This window comes from Phoenix dactylifera, chromosome 10, assembly GCF_009389715.1.
Source record: "Phoenix dactylifera cultivar Barhee BC4 chromosome 10, palm_55x_up_171113_PBpolish2nd_filt_p, whole genome shotgun sequence".
Taxonomy (NCBI): Eukaryota; Viridiplantae; Streptophyta; class Magnoliopsida; order Arecales; family Arecaceae; genus Phoenix; species Phoenix dactylifera.
Genome location: NC_052401.1, coordinates 159,370 through 175,499, shown reverse-complemented (window position 1 = coordinate 175,499; position 16,130 = coordinate 159,370). Strand labels below are relative to the sequence as shown.

At 42.9% G+C, this 16,130-nt stretch overlaps 1 protein-coding gene across 3 annotated transcripts; it reads right to left on the bottom strand.

Annotated features, from left to right (window-relative positions):
• Nucleotides 1-1,534: 1,534 nt before the first annotated feature.
• Nucleotides 1,535-12,845, bottom strand: LOC103723839. 3 transcript variants are annotated; one of them, XR_606713.3, is made up of 9 exons: nt 11,591-12,845; nt 4,879-5,023; nt 4,692-4,745; nt 4,470-4,561; nt 2,495-2,730; nt 2,333-2,356; nt 2,183-2,256; nt 1,984-2,108; nt 1,535-1,899 (listed from the first exon to the last, which is right to left on the bottom strand). XR_606713.3 is itself a non-coding variant. In XM_008814896.4 (8 exons), exons 1-7 carry the CDS (start codon nt 12,538-12,540, stop codon nt 2,011-2,013), a joined length of 1,749 nt encoding a protein of 582 aa, XP_008813118.1. In that variant the 5' UTR covers nt 12,541-12,844; the 3' UTR covers nt 1,535-1,899; nt 1,984-2,010. The 3 variants fall into 3 exon arrangements, 1 of the variants encoding a protein (XP_008813118.1); XM_008814896.4 differs by having other exon boundaries at nt 2,183-2,356; nt 11,591-12,844; XR_003383024.2 differs by lacking the exon at nt 1,535-1,899 and having other exon boundaries at nt 1,985-2,108; nt 2,333-2,389.
• Nucleotides 12,846-16,130: the final 3,285 nt, after the last annotated feature.

The following is a 16,130-nucleotide window of genomic DNA, read 5'->3' as shown; positions in this document are numbered from 1 at the left end:
ACCACCTTCATCTCTATCACTGTCTTCCCCTCTGCTACCATCTGCTTCTCTGCCAGCATCCTTTCTCTACCTTCTCCATCCCCATCCTTGCTGCTGCCTTCTTTGCCATCGCCTTCGTCACCTTCACCCATCTACTATGTTAGGTTTCCACCACCCAACTCGCCGCCACCATTGCCGTCGTTCCATTTTCTACTTCCACCACCTCCCAACCCGCATGATGCTTCGTCGCTTCCTTACCCGTCTCCACCACCACCACCACCTCAACTTTTGCCGTCTCTTCCACCTCATTTACTACCTCCAACGGCTAATTCAGCAACACCTCATGTTTATTGTTACCCATCAACGCCACCACCTCCGATGATCTTACCACCTCCACCTTCTAATTTTTTCTTCCTCTCCACTTTTATGTATTGAGCCACCCTCGCTACCATTATCCTCCATACATATAGCCACCGCCACCATCGTCGTCGCCACCATCACCACCTATATATTACGTCCCGCCACCACCTTTTCAACCCCTGTCAACACCGGTATGCTATGCTTCTCAACCATCCCCCTCACCATTGTTGCCCGCCGTCACCATCTCCACCACCACCAGTCCACTATGAGCCATCACCATGACCTTCACCTCCACCACCTCCACACCCTTGCCATCATACATCACCACCACAACCCTCTCCTCTGCCAGCTTTGCCCCATTACCAATATTAGTCACTACCCCCACCTAGGCCTTTGCCTCAGCCATCCTCAAAACCATGTGAAACTCCATGACGGCCACCGCCTCCCCCTCCGCCCCCTCAACCATCCGAGGCTCCTTCATGACTACTACCATCTTCCCCAGCACTTTCTCCGCTGCACGAAGGCCCATTACCGCTTGTTATTGGAATCTCATACACATCACCTCCACCTCCATTTTTGAAACTAAAAAAGTGGTCCAGAAAGCCCGAGGCCCAGCCCAAATTCTTGAAGTCCGATAAATAGCGGGTCAGGCCTGAGAAGTAGGCTTGAAGGCAAGGCTGGGCCACATAGCTAAGGCCAACCCGAACTCAGCCCGATCCGGCCCGTAAACCAGTCTGCCAACAACTTGATATTCGACTCACTGCATGAGCACAACCTTGTGGAGGAACCATCAGTCAGCAAAACCATTCGACCAAAATATATTCACATAAAAATAATATTTTAATGATTTTAAAAATGTTTTTTCTATTCACATAAGAATAATATTTTTCTCATTTTTCCTTTTTCTTTTGTTTTTTTTTTGAGAGAGATATAGTCCCTTTACAATTTTCCGGATTCAAATAATTTAGAATGCATGATTTTAGGCTCAAAACAAAACTTCAACTTACTGGGGTAATTTAAATCCTAAAATTTTCGTTCCTGATGCAGCCCCAGCGTGGCAGATTTATCAGTTGGCTTTTGTGCTAAATTTCCTGGATGAAGGATTTTAACAGGACTCTCACCTAGAAAACAACCATCCAGACACGAGAGACTCTCACCTAGAAAACAGACATCCAGACACGAGAAAGGAATTTAAAGGAAGGTACATGAAATCAACCCCACTGAAAAAGAACCATACTTCTAATCCATCCTTAAGAAGTCCAGGAGACTTTAACATTTACTGTTTCTGTCTAGGGCTCCTCCCGATCAACCAGTTTGTACCATACACTAAAATAATTTACAACAAAATTTAATAAACACAGTGCAATAAAACTTTATTTTCACCAGAAACTTGGTGGTGGTGGGAATTTAACATAAGTTGACATATTCGTACAACCTGCAACAAAATTATCACATTGCACAAAGGTGACAATTTTGTATCTGCCAATCTCTCTCTGACACAATCATTGTCTTAACTCATGATGGAAGCATGAGACAGACAGACAAAGAAGCCCGTGTAACCTGAAGCACAGACAAAAAGTCGGAAGCATAAAATGAACTTGCTGTGAAAAATGGCTCGATGATTACATGGATTTCCAAGTTTACCTTTGATAGGCAAAGAATTATATACCATCAGCTAATTCCCCCGGTCTGGTCAACTAGAGTACCGACTTGGTCCCCACATAGTGCACTTGAAATGTTTCCAGGCTCCAACAGATTAAAGAGAACAACTGCAAGACAAAAATAAGACCACACTGTTGTTAAGATTCAAATATGAAACAGAATAAGAGGGAAGAAAAATAACCTGGAATGTTGTTTTCCTCGCAAAATGTAATTGCTGTCATATCCATGGCGGTGAAGCCTCTAGAAACCAATTCCCTGAATGAAATGTGCTCAAATGCAACATTATTGCTGTTTCTGGAATTACAGTCATAAACATCATCGGCAGTAGTACCTTTTAGAACAACATCTGCATTAACTGTCCCAAAGACAATACATCAGAATACCTTCCCTGACACCAAGGTGAGTCAAGGAGGAGAAAGTAAGGGCGTGCACAAACTTTCAAATTAAGATATCTAAAGTTTGGGTATTTTTTGTTATGTGCATGAGAACATACTTTCAGAAGCTCTCAAGGCAGCTGCTGTGTCATTGCTGAAAAGTGGATTTCCTGTCCCAGCACCAATTCCACCAAATATAACAACCCTTCCTTTTTCAAGATGACGGATAGCTCGTCGCCTTATGTATGGTTCCGCAATCTCTTGCATCATTAATGCAGTCTGTACACGTGTTTCAACGCCAATCTTCTCCAATGATGCTTGAAGCAATATAGCATTCATTACTGATGCCATCATACTGTAATTCACACACTGAAAAGGTTAACTATTCTCTGGGTACCAGAGAGCTTCCATATCTAAGCATTGCACTGGCAGAAAACATTCAAGTACATTAGTGAATAGGCATACATACATTTGTCCTGCAGTTAAACTTTTCTGTCGGATGACATCAATTACCCTACAACCAATCAACTTTGCTCTCAAATTCTTCATGTCACTGGTCTGTTTTCTTGGCCTCATCATATTGTGAATCTCCATTATGACGAATCATTTTTTCAAGTCACCCACATAAATATTTAGAGCTTTTCGCAATGATTGGAGCACAAGTTATTCTAACTAAAAAAAAGGCATCCTAGTGCATGAGGCTACCACCACTGTAGAGTTTAAGGAGGGTCAGATATATGCAATCTTATATGGAGAAGCTATTCAATATTTTGAGCCCATGACACCCAGGTCACAATGGAGCAACTTTACCGTTTCACTAATGTTGTTTCCAACTTGTGCCATTTACTATTCATCTAAATACCCATTGTCACCATTTGTTGCTTCCATGGTATTGGTGTGGCCATGTCTAACTTGTTCCTCTCTCTCTACAAGTTTGCTTTCAACAAATATCATACATTCATTTATCTTACTAATCAACTACAGAAACTGGTTTATCTTTAAGCTTGAACACCCCCCCCCCCAACCTAAGCCCCCTCTCTTTTCATGGTTGTGCATAGCCACAGTTATCGCAATTCAATCCTATAAACTTGTAAACAATACCATCCAATTTCAATCATATTCATACTTTGAATGTCAAACTAACTCCTCTATGTTTCTTGTCCCCTCGTGGTTTATTGTTCAATGCATGGTCAGTACATCTCCCTCATGACAAATTCTCAGTGTGAGATCCACCATGAGATTGGGATTGAGGATTTGACACTGTAAGATATATTTAATGAAGTCAAGCGTACATAATAATTTACAGCAATAATACATTGCCCATTGTTTAATTATTTTTGTCAACCTTAAAACATGGTCCATATGTATAAAGTTTGTGAATAAATGTACATGTAATGTGATGCCACTGCCATCAGGTGTAAATTTAGTAATATTGATTTCGTTGCCCATGAAAAATATGCGAAATATTCTAAAACTGGCTTCTCATAATTCAGAATACAATAAATGGGTCCACTATAAATTCATAATAAATCTGAATTTCATCACCCCTTTTAATTTATCATGCATCTTTCTAAGGATGTTTTGCAGAAATCACCCACTTTATTTGTGTTTCTGCAGATCCAGACCGCTTCTATTTTCTGCAAGGGTAACCTGTTCTTAAATTTTTTGGATGCTTTTGCCCCTGGCTGCACAGATTTGCTCCAACCCGTAAGTGCCCATTGTGTGCTCAACAAGTATGTGCATTTAATTCAATATTAAAATATGTGCATTCATACAAAAAAAAAGTGCATTCACTATAAGAAATATTTGCATTCAACTCCACCTAAATGCATCCACTGTGGCCAGTGGCAAAAGCATCCAAAAATTATAAAACTAGGTTATCATTGAAAATAAATAACTACAAGTGGCCGAATCTGCAAAAAAGGAAAATAATCAGCATTATCTTTTTTTGCAAACTTCCCTCAATATCAGTGTCAATAAAGAAGTTATTTGCATATAGTATGAAAGTGCACGGCAAACAATAACAGAAAAATTCAACATAAAAAAGTAAAAAAAAAAATATTAACATTAAAAGTACAATAGCAAATGTTTTACCTTATTTGATAGGTTGTGGCTCTATCAATGCCAGTTGCAGCTATCCAGCTGTCACTAGAAAAGAAATTTCTACCTCCAACAACAACTGCCACCTAATAAACACCACAAGCCAGATGGCATAATGAAATAGAATAATTGAGAAGCTTAGTGACAGAATGAGAATTCCATTGACATTCCACTAAATCTCAAGGAGAATCTAATCCCAAGGAGAATTTAGCATACCTCTACACCAACACGGCTAGCCATTGCAATTTCCCTAGCAATAAGCATGGTCACCTGAAGAGAAAGAACAAAATCCAACTTCAGGACTATATTCGTGCAGTATATCATGGTACAGTTGTATCTATGTGGTAGATTAAACAGTTATGTACTTTAGCCTTACAAGTATGACAGAATATAACAAACTTACCTTCGCATCAACATTCTGGGGACCGGCCCCAACTAATGCAGCACCACTAATTTTCAAAACCACTCTCTTCCACCTTGGATTTGTTAATGATTTCATTTTCGAGTTAATTGTTAAGTTTACAGGCCCAGAAGCAGCTGCTGGGTATCTGCACATGCAATTATCATCCTGTGTTAAAATGTCCTAAATTAGGAGAAAGTGTGCATGCACACACCCACAGACACATGCAAACATGCCTACGCACAGACACATGCTCGCACATACACACATGCATGTATATCTTGCAAAGAAATTACCAAAACAACATATGCATTAGTAGACTAATGAGAAAGGCATCCAAGGCATGACCAGAACTCATTGCATGATCAATGTTTCCCTCAAATTAAAATCAAGAAAAAAAAAGCAATCTCACTTCAAATAAGCATGTTTCTTTCTTTGGCAACGGTAGGAGAGACCAAGGAATATCTAATTGTCAGTTGCTAGAACTGCCAATGGGTGTACGAGCAGGTATAGTGCAGGTCTGAGGAAACGAATATCCTAAGAACACTTGGAGCAAGGAAGTGCCCAGGAAACAGGTGCAGATTGGAGTTTCCCAGATTTTCCGAAGCAGGTATGGTGCTCTAGGTGAAAGTTTCCTGCTAGTAAGAACTAATTACATGCTTAAAGTAGCCATCTCGAGCAATCTACTAGGCTAATGCTAGCAAACAGCCTAGCAAAGTCCCTGAACATGTGCACCTTGTTACTATTTACAACCCTTGTCCGGTGAGCCAATCCAGCTGCCATTGACTTCAAGTTTGACCAAAAGATCACTTGTCTTTTGAAAACAAAACAATTTACTGTATACTGGAACTGCACAAACTTGATAACATCTTCGGCGGCATTAGAACTCGACATTAGCAAGATCATAAAGTAGGCGGCGTAGTGAATGCATGGATAGGAAGATACCATATTATGAAACACATGAACTGGGAAAAAAAAATGAGCGAGTGCAAGTTGGCATAAACCTGAAGACAAGGACGTATCTAATTGTCTAAAATCTACATGCTTAAAGTTGGTGCAGTACAAATACAGGCTTCTTCTGTTGCAACAATCCAGATTACATCTATCTTCAAACATCTCACAAACAAGAAGCTAAGCATCAGTTTTACTTTATTTAAGGAAGGACCAATTTAAATTCCTCTGTAATGACCATAAGTTTGGGCTGTTGAAGGTTGAAAATTCAATAACTAAGAATGGAGATAAAACTCAGATAGCTATACTTGTAGTCTACTCAAAAACTGATATGAGTTAGTGTCATCTGTAATGCTTAGAATGACATAAGTTTGGCATTGACATCTAATAGCAACAAGTTTAAGCAAGGGATGGTACAACATCCACAAAAGAAAACTAAGAATACCTGTTGTGGAAGAAGTATTAGCCAAATAAGGGTAAAGAAGAGGAAACTTCTTCCAAAAGGAGCAAAAAGGAACGAAAGATAAAAGAAAGTTCTTGAAAACATCTCATCCCAAGCCAGACTCCATCCCTGGCTCACTCCATTAGACCTGAGCGAACCATATAGATTACATTTATCCCGGAGGCAATATTACTGAATCAGGTGGCTAACATAGACTTTCAAGGTGCATTACCTCCCATAACCTATCTTACAACATTCCAAATTCACCTTGAACAAAATGATTATGCTTGAAATTTTAGCTGCCAGAGTACGACCATTGAGTAATGCATGACAGAATAGCCTTTTGCCTTGTTTCTAGTCAAAAAAGAAATTATGCCAAGATAGCGAAACAGCACAGTTACTCTGAACTATGGACATCAAAAGTGCCATTGTATTGCCCAAGGATTAACAGCAAATATTATTAAAAAATAATGAGTATTGTTAATTAGGACATCTATTAATTACATGAATAAGAAATCATCTAACCTTTAACCTCATGCCACTTTATTTTTAAATTTAAAATTTGCATTTCTCCTTTAAGAAATCACTCAGACATGTCATCATGTATTGAAATTTGAAATAAAGGAACAACACCAGCCAACCTTGAGCAACCAAAAACATCAAGAAAAGCAAAATCTTATGAGGTCTGCAACATTCATGTTAAAATAATGCAGTGATGTACAGAGGCTCCATAACCACAAGCAGATAGTAATATCTACAAGGCATTCTTTTCCAAGAATTAAAAAGTATAGATTATCTAGATAATTTAATGGAAGTAACCACCTCAGTATCATTTCCATTATGGTCAAATTTAGAGAAACAACAAAGGAAACAAGCCAATGCGTGAGCTAGAAGTTTTTGAAAAGCGAGCAATAAGCCATGAGCAGAAGAGTATTTACCTAATGAGTGTGAAACTTTTGTCTACTAAAATTCGACATTCAGTATTAAAATGTATTTCCCGTGTGCTACTGGGGCTGGAAGTGGGTTGGGCTAGGTCGGGCTATGCCCCTACCCAAACCTGGCCCAAATTTTTTTGGGGGGCGTCAGACTAGGCTTAGACCTGAAATTTTTTGGATAATCCAAGCCTGAGCCCTGCCCCAATTACTCGTTTGGGCAAAAAATAGGTCCGGCCCAAACCCGATTGAAGTTTAATATTTGATAATATTGTTTCACAAGTAAATAAGCTAATTAAAAATTAGGCACTCTCCTATAATATAAGTAAATGATACATGATACATTATTCTTAGCTAAAGTATTCTCTCTAAATAACAACATATAAAAATAAATTGATTCGGAGCTGAATTCGAGCTTTGTTCGGGATCGGGCTTGGCCCGGGACCAAGCCAATGACATATCCGAGCACGGCCCAAAAAACAAATGGGCTTTACATTTAAGCCCCAACCCAGTATGAACTCTTTCGGGCCTTGCCCGAAGCCTGATCTAGCTTGATGGGCCTGGGCAGGCCCGAGCCCATTTCCAGCTGTAGGTGCTACTAATTGGGTCTTAAATGCTTCCCGTCATATATAGTTGGGGTGTCAATGGATCAGGTTGGATTGTGTTTGAATCAAATAAGAATAATAACACAAGCAACCTTGACCTAACCTCGATATCAAATTAGGACCTATCAACCCATACCCAACCATAGGTTGACTCCCATACCAAACTTGATCCACAAGATTGACTCATTACTTTGCTCTACATGGGCCAGCCCAATTCAACCCATTCCAAGGCAATCATATGGTGAACTGCCACATAATTGAAAGAAAAGATCATAGCCAATGAAGCGGTATGCGTGTGATTCACTGCGCAGCGCAAACATGGTATATGGGCGCATATGCAGCTACATACATGATTACACTTCTAAATATTTAAATTTAAAATATAAAAGTATATAAATGGTTAAAAAATTAGAAACAAATCAGAAAACTTAGAAAAATAAAAAGAAATTAAGTTTGCACATTTAAACTTTTTGAGACTTTGAAGCAAGGTTTGTAGCCTCAGTACCGGACCCTGTACTAGTACCATTCTATTACAATATCGGTATACAGTATGGTACGAGACGGCGAGACGTACCGAATATTAATATAGTACAAGATAGCAACACTGGTACGATAATAGCGGTACGGTACGAGATGGCAATACCGGTATAGTATGATACCGACCAGTATAGCAGACCTTGCTTTGGAGTGCGTATTCTAACATAACATGGCATGCTAACATAACATGACATGCTAACCTAATAAAATGACAATATCATCTTACAAAGTATAGATCATGCTCAAACTTGCAACAAAGAGTAAAGTTGCAACAAAGTATTGTTAGAGGTCGATAATAAAGTATAAACTTTGAAGCACATGCTTCATAAACAAAAGACGATGCATATAGTACTTAAGATATGCGGGTACATATGCAGTGTGTAGGTGCATATGTGGGTGCATGTGCAGTGTGCAGGTGCATTTGCAGGCGCATGTGTAGTGAGCACGTGCATATTCAGGCGCATGTGCAGTGTGCATATGCAAACCCCCAGGCACATGAGGCCCGCATATGGCTGGTGTGATGCAATGCACGAGCAACCTCTACATATGCAGCTAGATATGCAGCTGTAATGCGATGCTTTAACCTCTGGGTTAAGCGGGCTCACATAATAGAAATAAAAAGAGTATAACAAATAAAAATAGTGTATAGGAATTCAGAAAATTGTTGTATCTTAGATTAGATATTAGCTATTCATTTAATACGAACCGTGTAGTTCATAGTTCTATAGTTATATCTATACCATTAGTTATATTAATTATATCTAGTATTAGTTCTAACTAATATAACTAACAATATAGAACTAGATATGACTAAATAAAAGTAATAGAATTCTATTTGTCTTATAGATAAATACTGTATGACTAATTGATAGAATTTTCATTCTATCATATTAATATAAACTGCTTTTTGACACAGTGATCCTAGCTCCATTTCAACTCTTTGAAGAGACATACCACTCTTCACAAGCTTATCCTATGGCCCATCACCAAATACTACTGCACCTAGACAAAAGTATACCCTAATGATTTGAGTCAGGCCAAATCTCTAATCCATGCCCAAGCCATCTAAATTCGGGTAAAAAAAAAAATCTGACCCTTTTCTGATCCAAAACGAAAAATCCCAAACAAAAACACAACCAAGACATGATCGGGTTGGGTCAGGTTTTTGGGTCTGGTCAGTTTTTTGTCGTCCTTAATATACAGTGAAAAATGGCAAGTGTAATGCATGTGATCGGTTCAAGAGTCAACAATGTTTAATGGATTTCTGTGATTTTATGAACGATTTTATGAACTGACCACACGTTTGAAATAATTAGTATGGCAAAAATGACCTATTTTAGTCATTTCACTTTTCTCAATTCACTCTTAAAAGAAAGAGTGAGAAAAAAACCCAAAACAAAGTATTACATTCTTTTTAAGGAAAAGGCATATTTGATATATACTTGTGAAACCCTCTATTAGGAGAAAGGAAAGGAAAATTTGATAGATCGTGATCCTAGAAATTAACAAATGTTATACGGAACATGCCACACACCAACAAAAATTTACATGCCATGCAAAATGCATTTAAGTAATTTATAAGGAAGGATAATGTGGTGGATGTTTTGCAGTCCCAAGAAAACCATAATATGGTGCTCACATGTGCCATATGCATGAACCTATAGGGAATAAAAGTCAATGTTTTCCTCTAAACATTTTAACCTATACAACTACAATCTAGTTCCTTTTCACTATCACACAGCCCTGCCCCCCTTCTCATTTCTGTATGCAATCAGAAACCCTCACTTTTCCCTTCTACTATCTTCATTTCTATCCAGACATTCTCTCTTGCTTTTCTCTATCAATCAGGCAGCAAGATAACCTCCACTATCCTTTTTGCTCTTCTTAATTGACTCTTCTATCTGTTACATCTTCTAGATTTTTTTAATCTATCCACTCTTTCTTCACTTTTATTTTTCTCATAATACAGTAGATATAGCAACACAATCCTTCTTCCTTCTTCTTAGTTCATTTTTTATTTTCTTTGAAGGCAATAGCAGCACGTCTGGCAACAATCAAATGTGAAAATGTTATTGCTCCTCCACGTTTTGCCTTTTTCTTCCCTTTCTTTATCAATCTCTATTATTCTTCCTAGTTTTCTGGTTTCTTTCTTCCCTTCTCAGCATGTCTGGCAACAATAGTAATGCAGGCAAAACATACTCTCAGATCAGCTCACAGCAACTGACAGAAATGGCAACAACCTACACAATATCTACTCTACTCTTTTTACACTGTTTAATAAAAAAATATCTTAGTGTGCATTATTTTGGACTAGTTGAGTTAGACAGGTTAGCAAAGGCCTAGAATTTCTTTGATTCTTTTGGTCTCTAGTTATGTAATTGTGACTAGGTTATTGTTATGACTTCTATTTTCACATTCTATCCCTGCATTAATTCCTTTTTAGAGGCTAAAGCATCTCTGTATTCCTGAGTTGTATTACATTCAGAGTTAACCATCCCTCCCCCTTGACCCCACCTCACTCTTTTTGCCTAATCCTGTTTGAGCTACAGCTGCTTCCCACACTCGTGGCAATTTTTTTGCATGAAAAGACCTTCCATCTGCTTCCTCCAAATATAGAACTCACTGTTTAGCTAGAAGCTAGTAATATGCCCTCCTATTTGAAGCATGACTCATGTTCACTCCCCTCTTCATCATGAATTATATCATTTCCATATGCTGCGTGATTGTTCTGCATTTTCTCTATATCTTCTGTTGGCATGTTCAAGATCCACCCTTCTGTTTATTGCTGATAACCAGTCAGAGCAACCACCATAATTAATTCATCATTATCACATCCAATTCATTCATAGTCTGGGGACTTGCATAACTTCTCAATAATTGGATAGAATAGATAGGCTGCTTTTGTTCATGAAAGGGGCCGTACTGGCCCCTAGAAATTTCAATGCAGCTATCGATCACTTGATGCCCAAAACTCATCTGGAGAGAATAAACGATGATTTCTTTTTACTGGGTATAATGGAAATACTCAAGAGAGTATACATTTTGGTAGCTCAATCGAACATCAGAATCTAGTCCTCTTTAGATGGAAAGAGGCGGGTAGGACCAAGCCATGTAACATGTAAGAAATGCAGGATTTTCACTAAGCATTAGCATAAAACAAGCCAGAGCGCAAGAAGAAAGAAAGAGTCGGACTGAACATTGACGATAGAATTAGGATGGAGAATAGAAGGGGAAGAGGAAGCAGGGACCTTTTCATCTGCCTTGTGACCACACCGGTGCCACCTAGGGCGCCGGACTTGTCTTCATCCCCAGCAGTCTTCGAGGAGGATGAGGAGGAGCCGACAATCTGCTCCATCTTCTTGAACCAGGGCCAGTGGCTGACGGCGAGGCCACCGCTGCTGAGGCGCTGGCACTCGACCTTGTAGCGCTTCTTGAGGTTGTCGATCTTGTTCTTGCACTGCTCCACGCTCTTGCCGGCCTTCTGCTTGTCACAGCGGTCGCTGACGATGGTGGCGACGTCCTCCCAGTCCCTCCCCCGCAGGTTCCCCCGGTTCAGCTGAACATATCTTTCCGTGTACGCGTCCAGGAGGTTGCCGATGGCCGTGTCGCTCCACTCCTCCCGGTCCTTGCGGTAGTCCCCGGAGGAGGACATGTGGCGGCCCTTCTTGGCCGCGCTGTTGTAGCAGTAGGGCGACTCCCCGTCACTGACATCGTCTCGGTCCTTGCGTTTGGGGTCCGGCCGGGAGGACGGCGGCGGGCCGTGGTGGTGGGGAAGGGGGCGGGAGGCGGGCGTGGCGGCCCCGCGGGACTTGCGCTCGGGGTTGTTGTTGGCGTCATCGTCGTCGTCGGGCTGCGGGGGGCCGAAGGGGTTGGCGTCGTCGGCGAAGCAGTGGTGGTGGGGGCTGACTTCTGGGAAGGCAGGGGCGCCCCCGGGGCGATTCGAGGCGTCGGTCTGGCTGAAGGCCTCGCCGAAGTCCTCGGGATCGTCGTGGCCGCCGCCGCCGACCCCCTTCTTGGGGCTGGAGATGGTGGCGAGTGGAGGTAGGGGGCGGGACTGGATGTGGAGCGCGCCTTTCGTCACGTAACGGTGGGCCGCCGCGAAAGCGCCCGCCTGCTGCTGCTGCGGCGGCGGTGGAGGCGGGGGCTGGGACTGGGCTTCGTCACCAAGAAGGGCGAAGTCGTCGTCGCAGGAGGCCATGGGGACGGTGGCGGCGTTAGGGTTAGGGTCAGGGTTCCCGGATCGAACCAGGCGGATGGAAGACGCGACGGGACGGGAGGCAGACGACGTTAGTAGCAGGGTGCCGGATCGTCCACGCGAGGCCACTTAAATGAGTAACGGTGGGAGCCGCCTGGGACTTATTATCTACGGAACCGTGACGGGATATGACGGCTCCGTTAAGCAACACCGCACACGTTTCCAGGGCGTAGGGCCCCGCAACGCAATACCCACCGCCCAGCATCGCCCACACCCCCTCCCCCCTTCCTCTCGCCCTCTCTGTGGGAAAATCAAAATCGGGGAAGAACGAGGCCATCTTGAGCAAAAAAAAAAAAAAAAGAAAGAAAAAAAAAGAAAAAAAAGAATGAGGCCATTTTCCTCCGTGTAACTCGAATATATTGTATTTGCTTAAAAATTAAATTAAATTGGCTCCATCCAGATCTGACAAAATAGGATTCGATTCATCAACTCCACCCATGCTCAACCTACAACCTACAGTAAACAGATTTGAATTTAAGCTACGTAGGCTTGGATCATAAACAGATCAATTTATTTAAATTATTTAAAAAATGGATTCAAGTTCCAATCTCTCGACCTGTCTAATTTATTTAATAATTAAGTTATATTGGATTAAGCAGATTAAGCTATTAAATAGGTTAACAAATTATATAGATCAACATATTATACAAATTAAGGTTAACATGTTATATAGATTATATAGGTCAATAGACTACATAGGTTAATAGATTAAGCGGGTTAGTTATTTATTAACTAGATTTAGCAAAGCGGATCGGGTTACTTGTTTATTAAATATTACAAATTTAGGTTTCAAATTTTGATCCATTTTATCTTTAAAATCCCCTCATCCACTTCGAATGATCCATCACCGGGCCTCCCTCTCTTCTTCTTCCTTGTCTCCAGTGGCCAGCATGCCACCCCGCCCAAACACTGCAGCCCAAAATATCATCTTTCTCTCTTAAAATCTAATATTGCCTTGCCTCTCTTGTTTTAAGATCTATCGCGCTGTTTTCCATTGGAAACCACCGTTGTTAGCCGAGATTGTCTCCATCACCGCTTACCAGTGAGCCCACACCCTCTTGCCACCTCTGTTGGGGGAAAAATGGGACACTCAAAGCACATGGTCAAATCACCGAAGCCTGGTGACGAACGTGACGACAGCAAGCATACTCTCAGCAGTCACAACCTCAGAGCGTCCGACCTTAGAGCGCTCGATGTCGGCACCCACGACCCCAGAGCTCACGACCTCGATCTCGGCATGACCTTGGCAGGCATGGTCTCGGCTGAGTTAAGCCCAATCGAACTCAAGGCCAAGAAAGACCCAGTCAAAGGGAGAAACCGACCCCCCACTCCACCGAAAATCAAGTCCTCCATATCCGGGATCAAATCCCGCGATCTCCGCCTCAACGGCTGTCAACATTTGAATTCACACGATCTCAACGGATCGCCAGCTAGCCCGAAATCTCAGGCCATTTACGTTAATTCATTGATTCGCATAATCACGCCCAATCACATGTAACCGCTATATCACCTCCTATAAAAAGGGGGGGGGGAAGCTTTAAGCGGGGGGACTTCTTCCTCCCCGGCCAAAAATACATCCCTACGTCATTTCTCTCTATTATATCTCTCCATTAAAAGTCTCTCTCTGACTTAAGCATCGGAGGGCATATGCCAGAACTCCCGGCCACAGGCTTCTTGCAGATATGTCGGAGACAGCCGTCCGTCGCCGCACCACAGCCGGAGCTCCTCCTCCTCGGTCCGCGGTCACCCCCATGTCCAGTTTCCAGCAACAGTTGGGACTAGAGGAAGGGCCCGAGTCGTGATCATGAGACTAAGGAGTAGAAGAGCCTCTAATGCCTCCCGGCATCATGCTCCAAGTTCTGGCCGCTCAGTCCAGAATCCACCACCAATGTCTCCGGAGATCAAGCTCCGCGGATCCACCCTGAACAGTTTGACATGTTGGTGCAACAAGTCCAAGCGCTCACTGCGGCCGTTCAAGGCCTGCAGCAAGTAAGAGACCAGCATGTACTCCCTCCTCATGGATGTAAGTCCTCAGGACAGTGCTCACGACATCGCTTTCCTGCAGAGCGTCGCCACCACCGAAGCTCCCACCGAGCTCGGAAGGACGACCTCGGCAGGCACGACCTCGGAAGATAGACCTCAAAAAGCCGACATCAGAAGGCCGATCTCAGCAGGCCGAGCTCAGAAGACTGAGCACAGAAGGTCGACCTCAAAAGGGAGACCTCAGAAGGCCGAGCACAGAAGGCCGAGCTCAGAAGGCCGAGCGCAGCAGGCCGAGCGCAGAAGGCCGAGCCCAGAAGGCCGACCTCAGAAGGCTGAGCTCAGAAGGCCGACCTCAAAAGGCCGAGCGCAGAAGGTTGGCCTTAGAAGGCCTCCTCCAGAAGGCCGAGCTCAAAAAGCCTTCCCCAGAAAGCCGAGCTCAGAATGCCTCCCCTAGAAGGCCGACCTCAAAAGGCAGACCTCAGAAGGCCGAGCTCAAAAGGCCGACCTCAGAAGGTCTCCTCCAAAAGGCCAAACTTAGAAGGCCTCCCTCAGAAGGCCGAGCTCAGAACGCCTCCCCTAGAAGGCCGACCTCAGAAATCCGATGCTGAGCCAAGTCTTGAGGGATTTCGAAGCTCGGTAGTCATCAAAATGTCTCCAAAAGGTACGGAACGCCACTTTAGCTTTAAATAATTTCAATATTTTACCTATTTTCAGGTCGGAGAATGCAAAAGATGACCTACGGATATTTCTATCTCCAATGCCGCCCTGCTCCGAGTGGGGGCGCACGATCGCCAACGGACGAGGTCCATCGCCTGTGGGCATCTCCATCTCCAACGCCGCCCTTCTCCAAGTGGGGGCGCACGATCACCAATGGACGAGGTCCGTCTCCTGTATGTATCTTTAATAATGCCCCAACCAAGTTCGAGATACCTGACCAAGTTCGGATGCCCCGACCAAGCTCGGGATGCCTCGACCAAGTTCGAGATGACCCGCTGCGATAACCTCGGGTGCAACCTAAAGATGTTCCGACCAAGCTCGGGACGCCTCGTTGCGTCGACCCCAAGCCAAGCCTCCCTCGACCTCGAGTCCAACCTAACGATGCCCGACTAAGTTCGGATGCCCCGACCAAGTTCGAAATGACCCGCTGCGATAACCTCGGGTACAACCTAAAGACGTCCCGACCAAGTTCAAAATGCCCCACTGAGTCAACTGCGAGCTAAGGCTCCCTCGATCTCGGGAACTACCTAACGAAGATTCGACTACGGTCCTAGACGCCTGAGGCAGATGTCATAGATCGAAGAGTACTCAAGCCTGTGCTAACTCACAACTTTTACGACCTAATAATGGCTCACCTTCAACCCACACTATAGGTCGATCCGAGCCTGAAGACTTAAAAGAAAAGTGTCATAACTAGATTCGGAAAAAGGCGGCACACGAGATCCTACCCAAAGAGGTCCAAGCTGAGCAATCAAAAACAAGAGTCCATCGAAAACGCAAGCAAAGCAAGTTTAGAGGCGCAACAAAATTGGAAAAAGTATTTCTTTCATTAA

Bases quoted from the DNA above. Each gene is read 5' to 3' on its own strand.
- LOC103723839 (XM_008814896.4), bottom strand. From the start codon at position 12,540: ATGGCCTCCTGCGACGACGACTTCGCCCTTCTTGGTGACGAAGCCCAG. The intron at 5,024-11,590 runs GTCCCTGCTTCC...TTGCATGTGCAG, and splicing joins GTCACAAGGCAGATGAAAAG to ATACCCAGCAGCTGCTTCTG. The intron at 2,109-2,182 runs GTTATTTTTCTT...TTTGTCTTGCAG, and splicing joins CGAGGAAAACAACATTCCAG to TTGTTCTCTTTAATCTGTTG.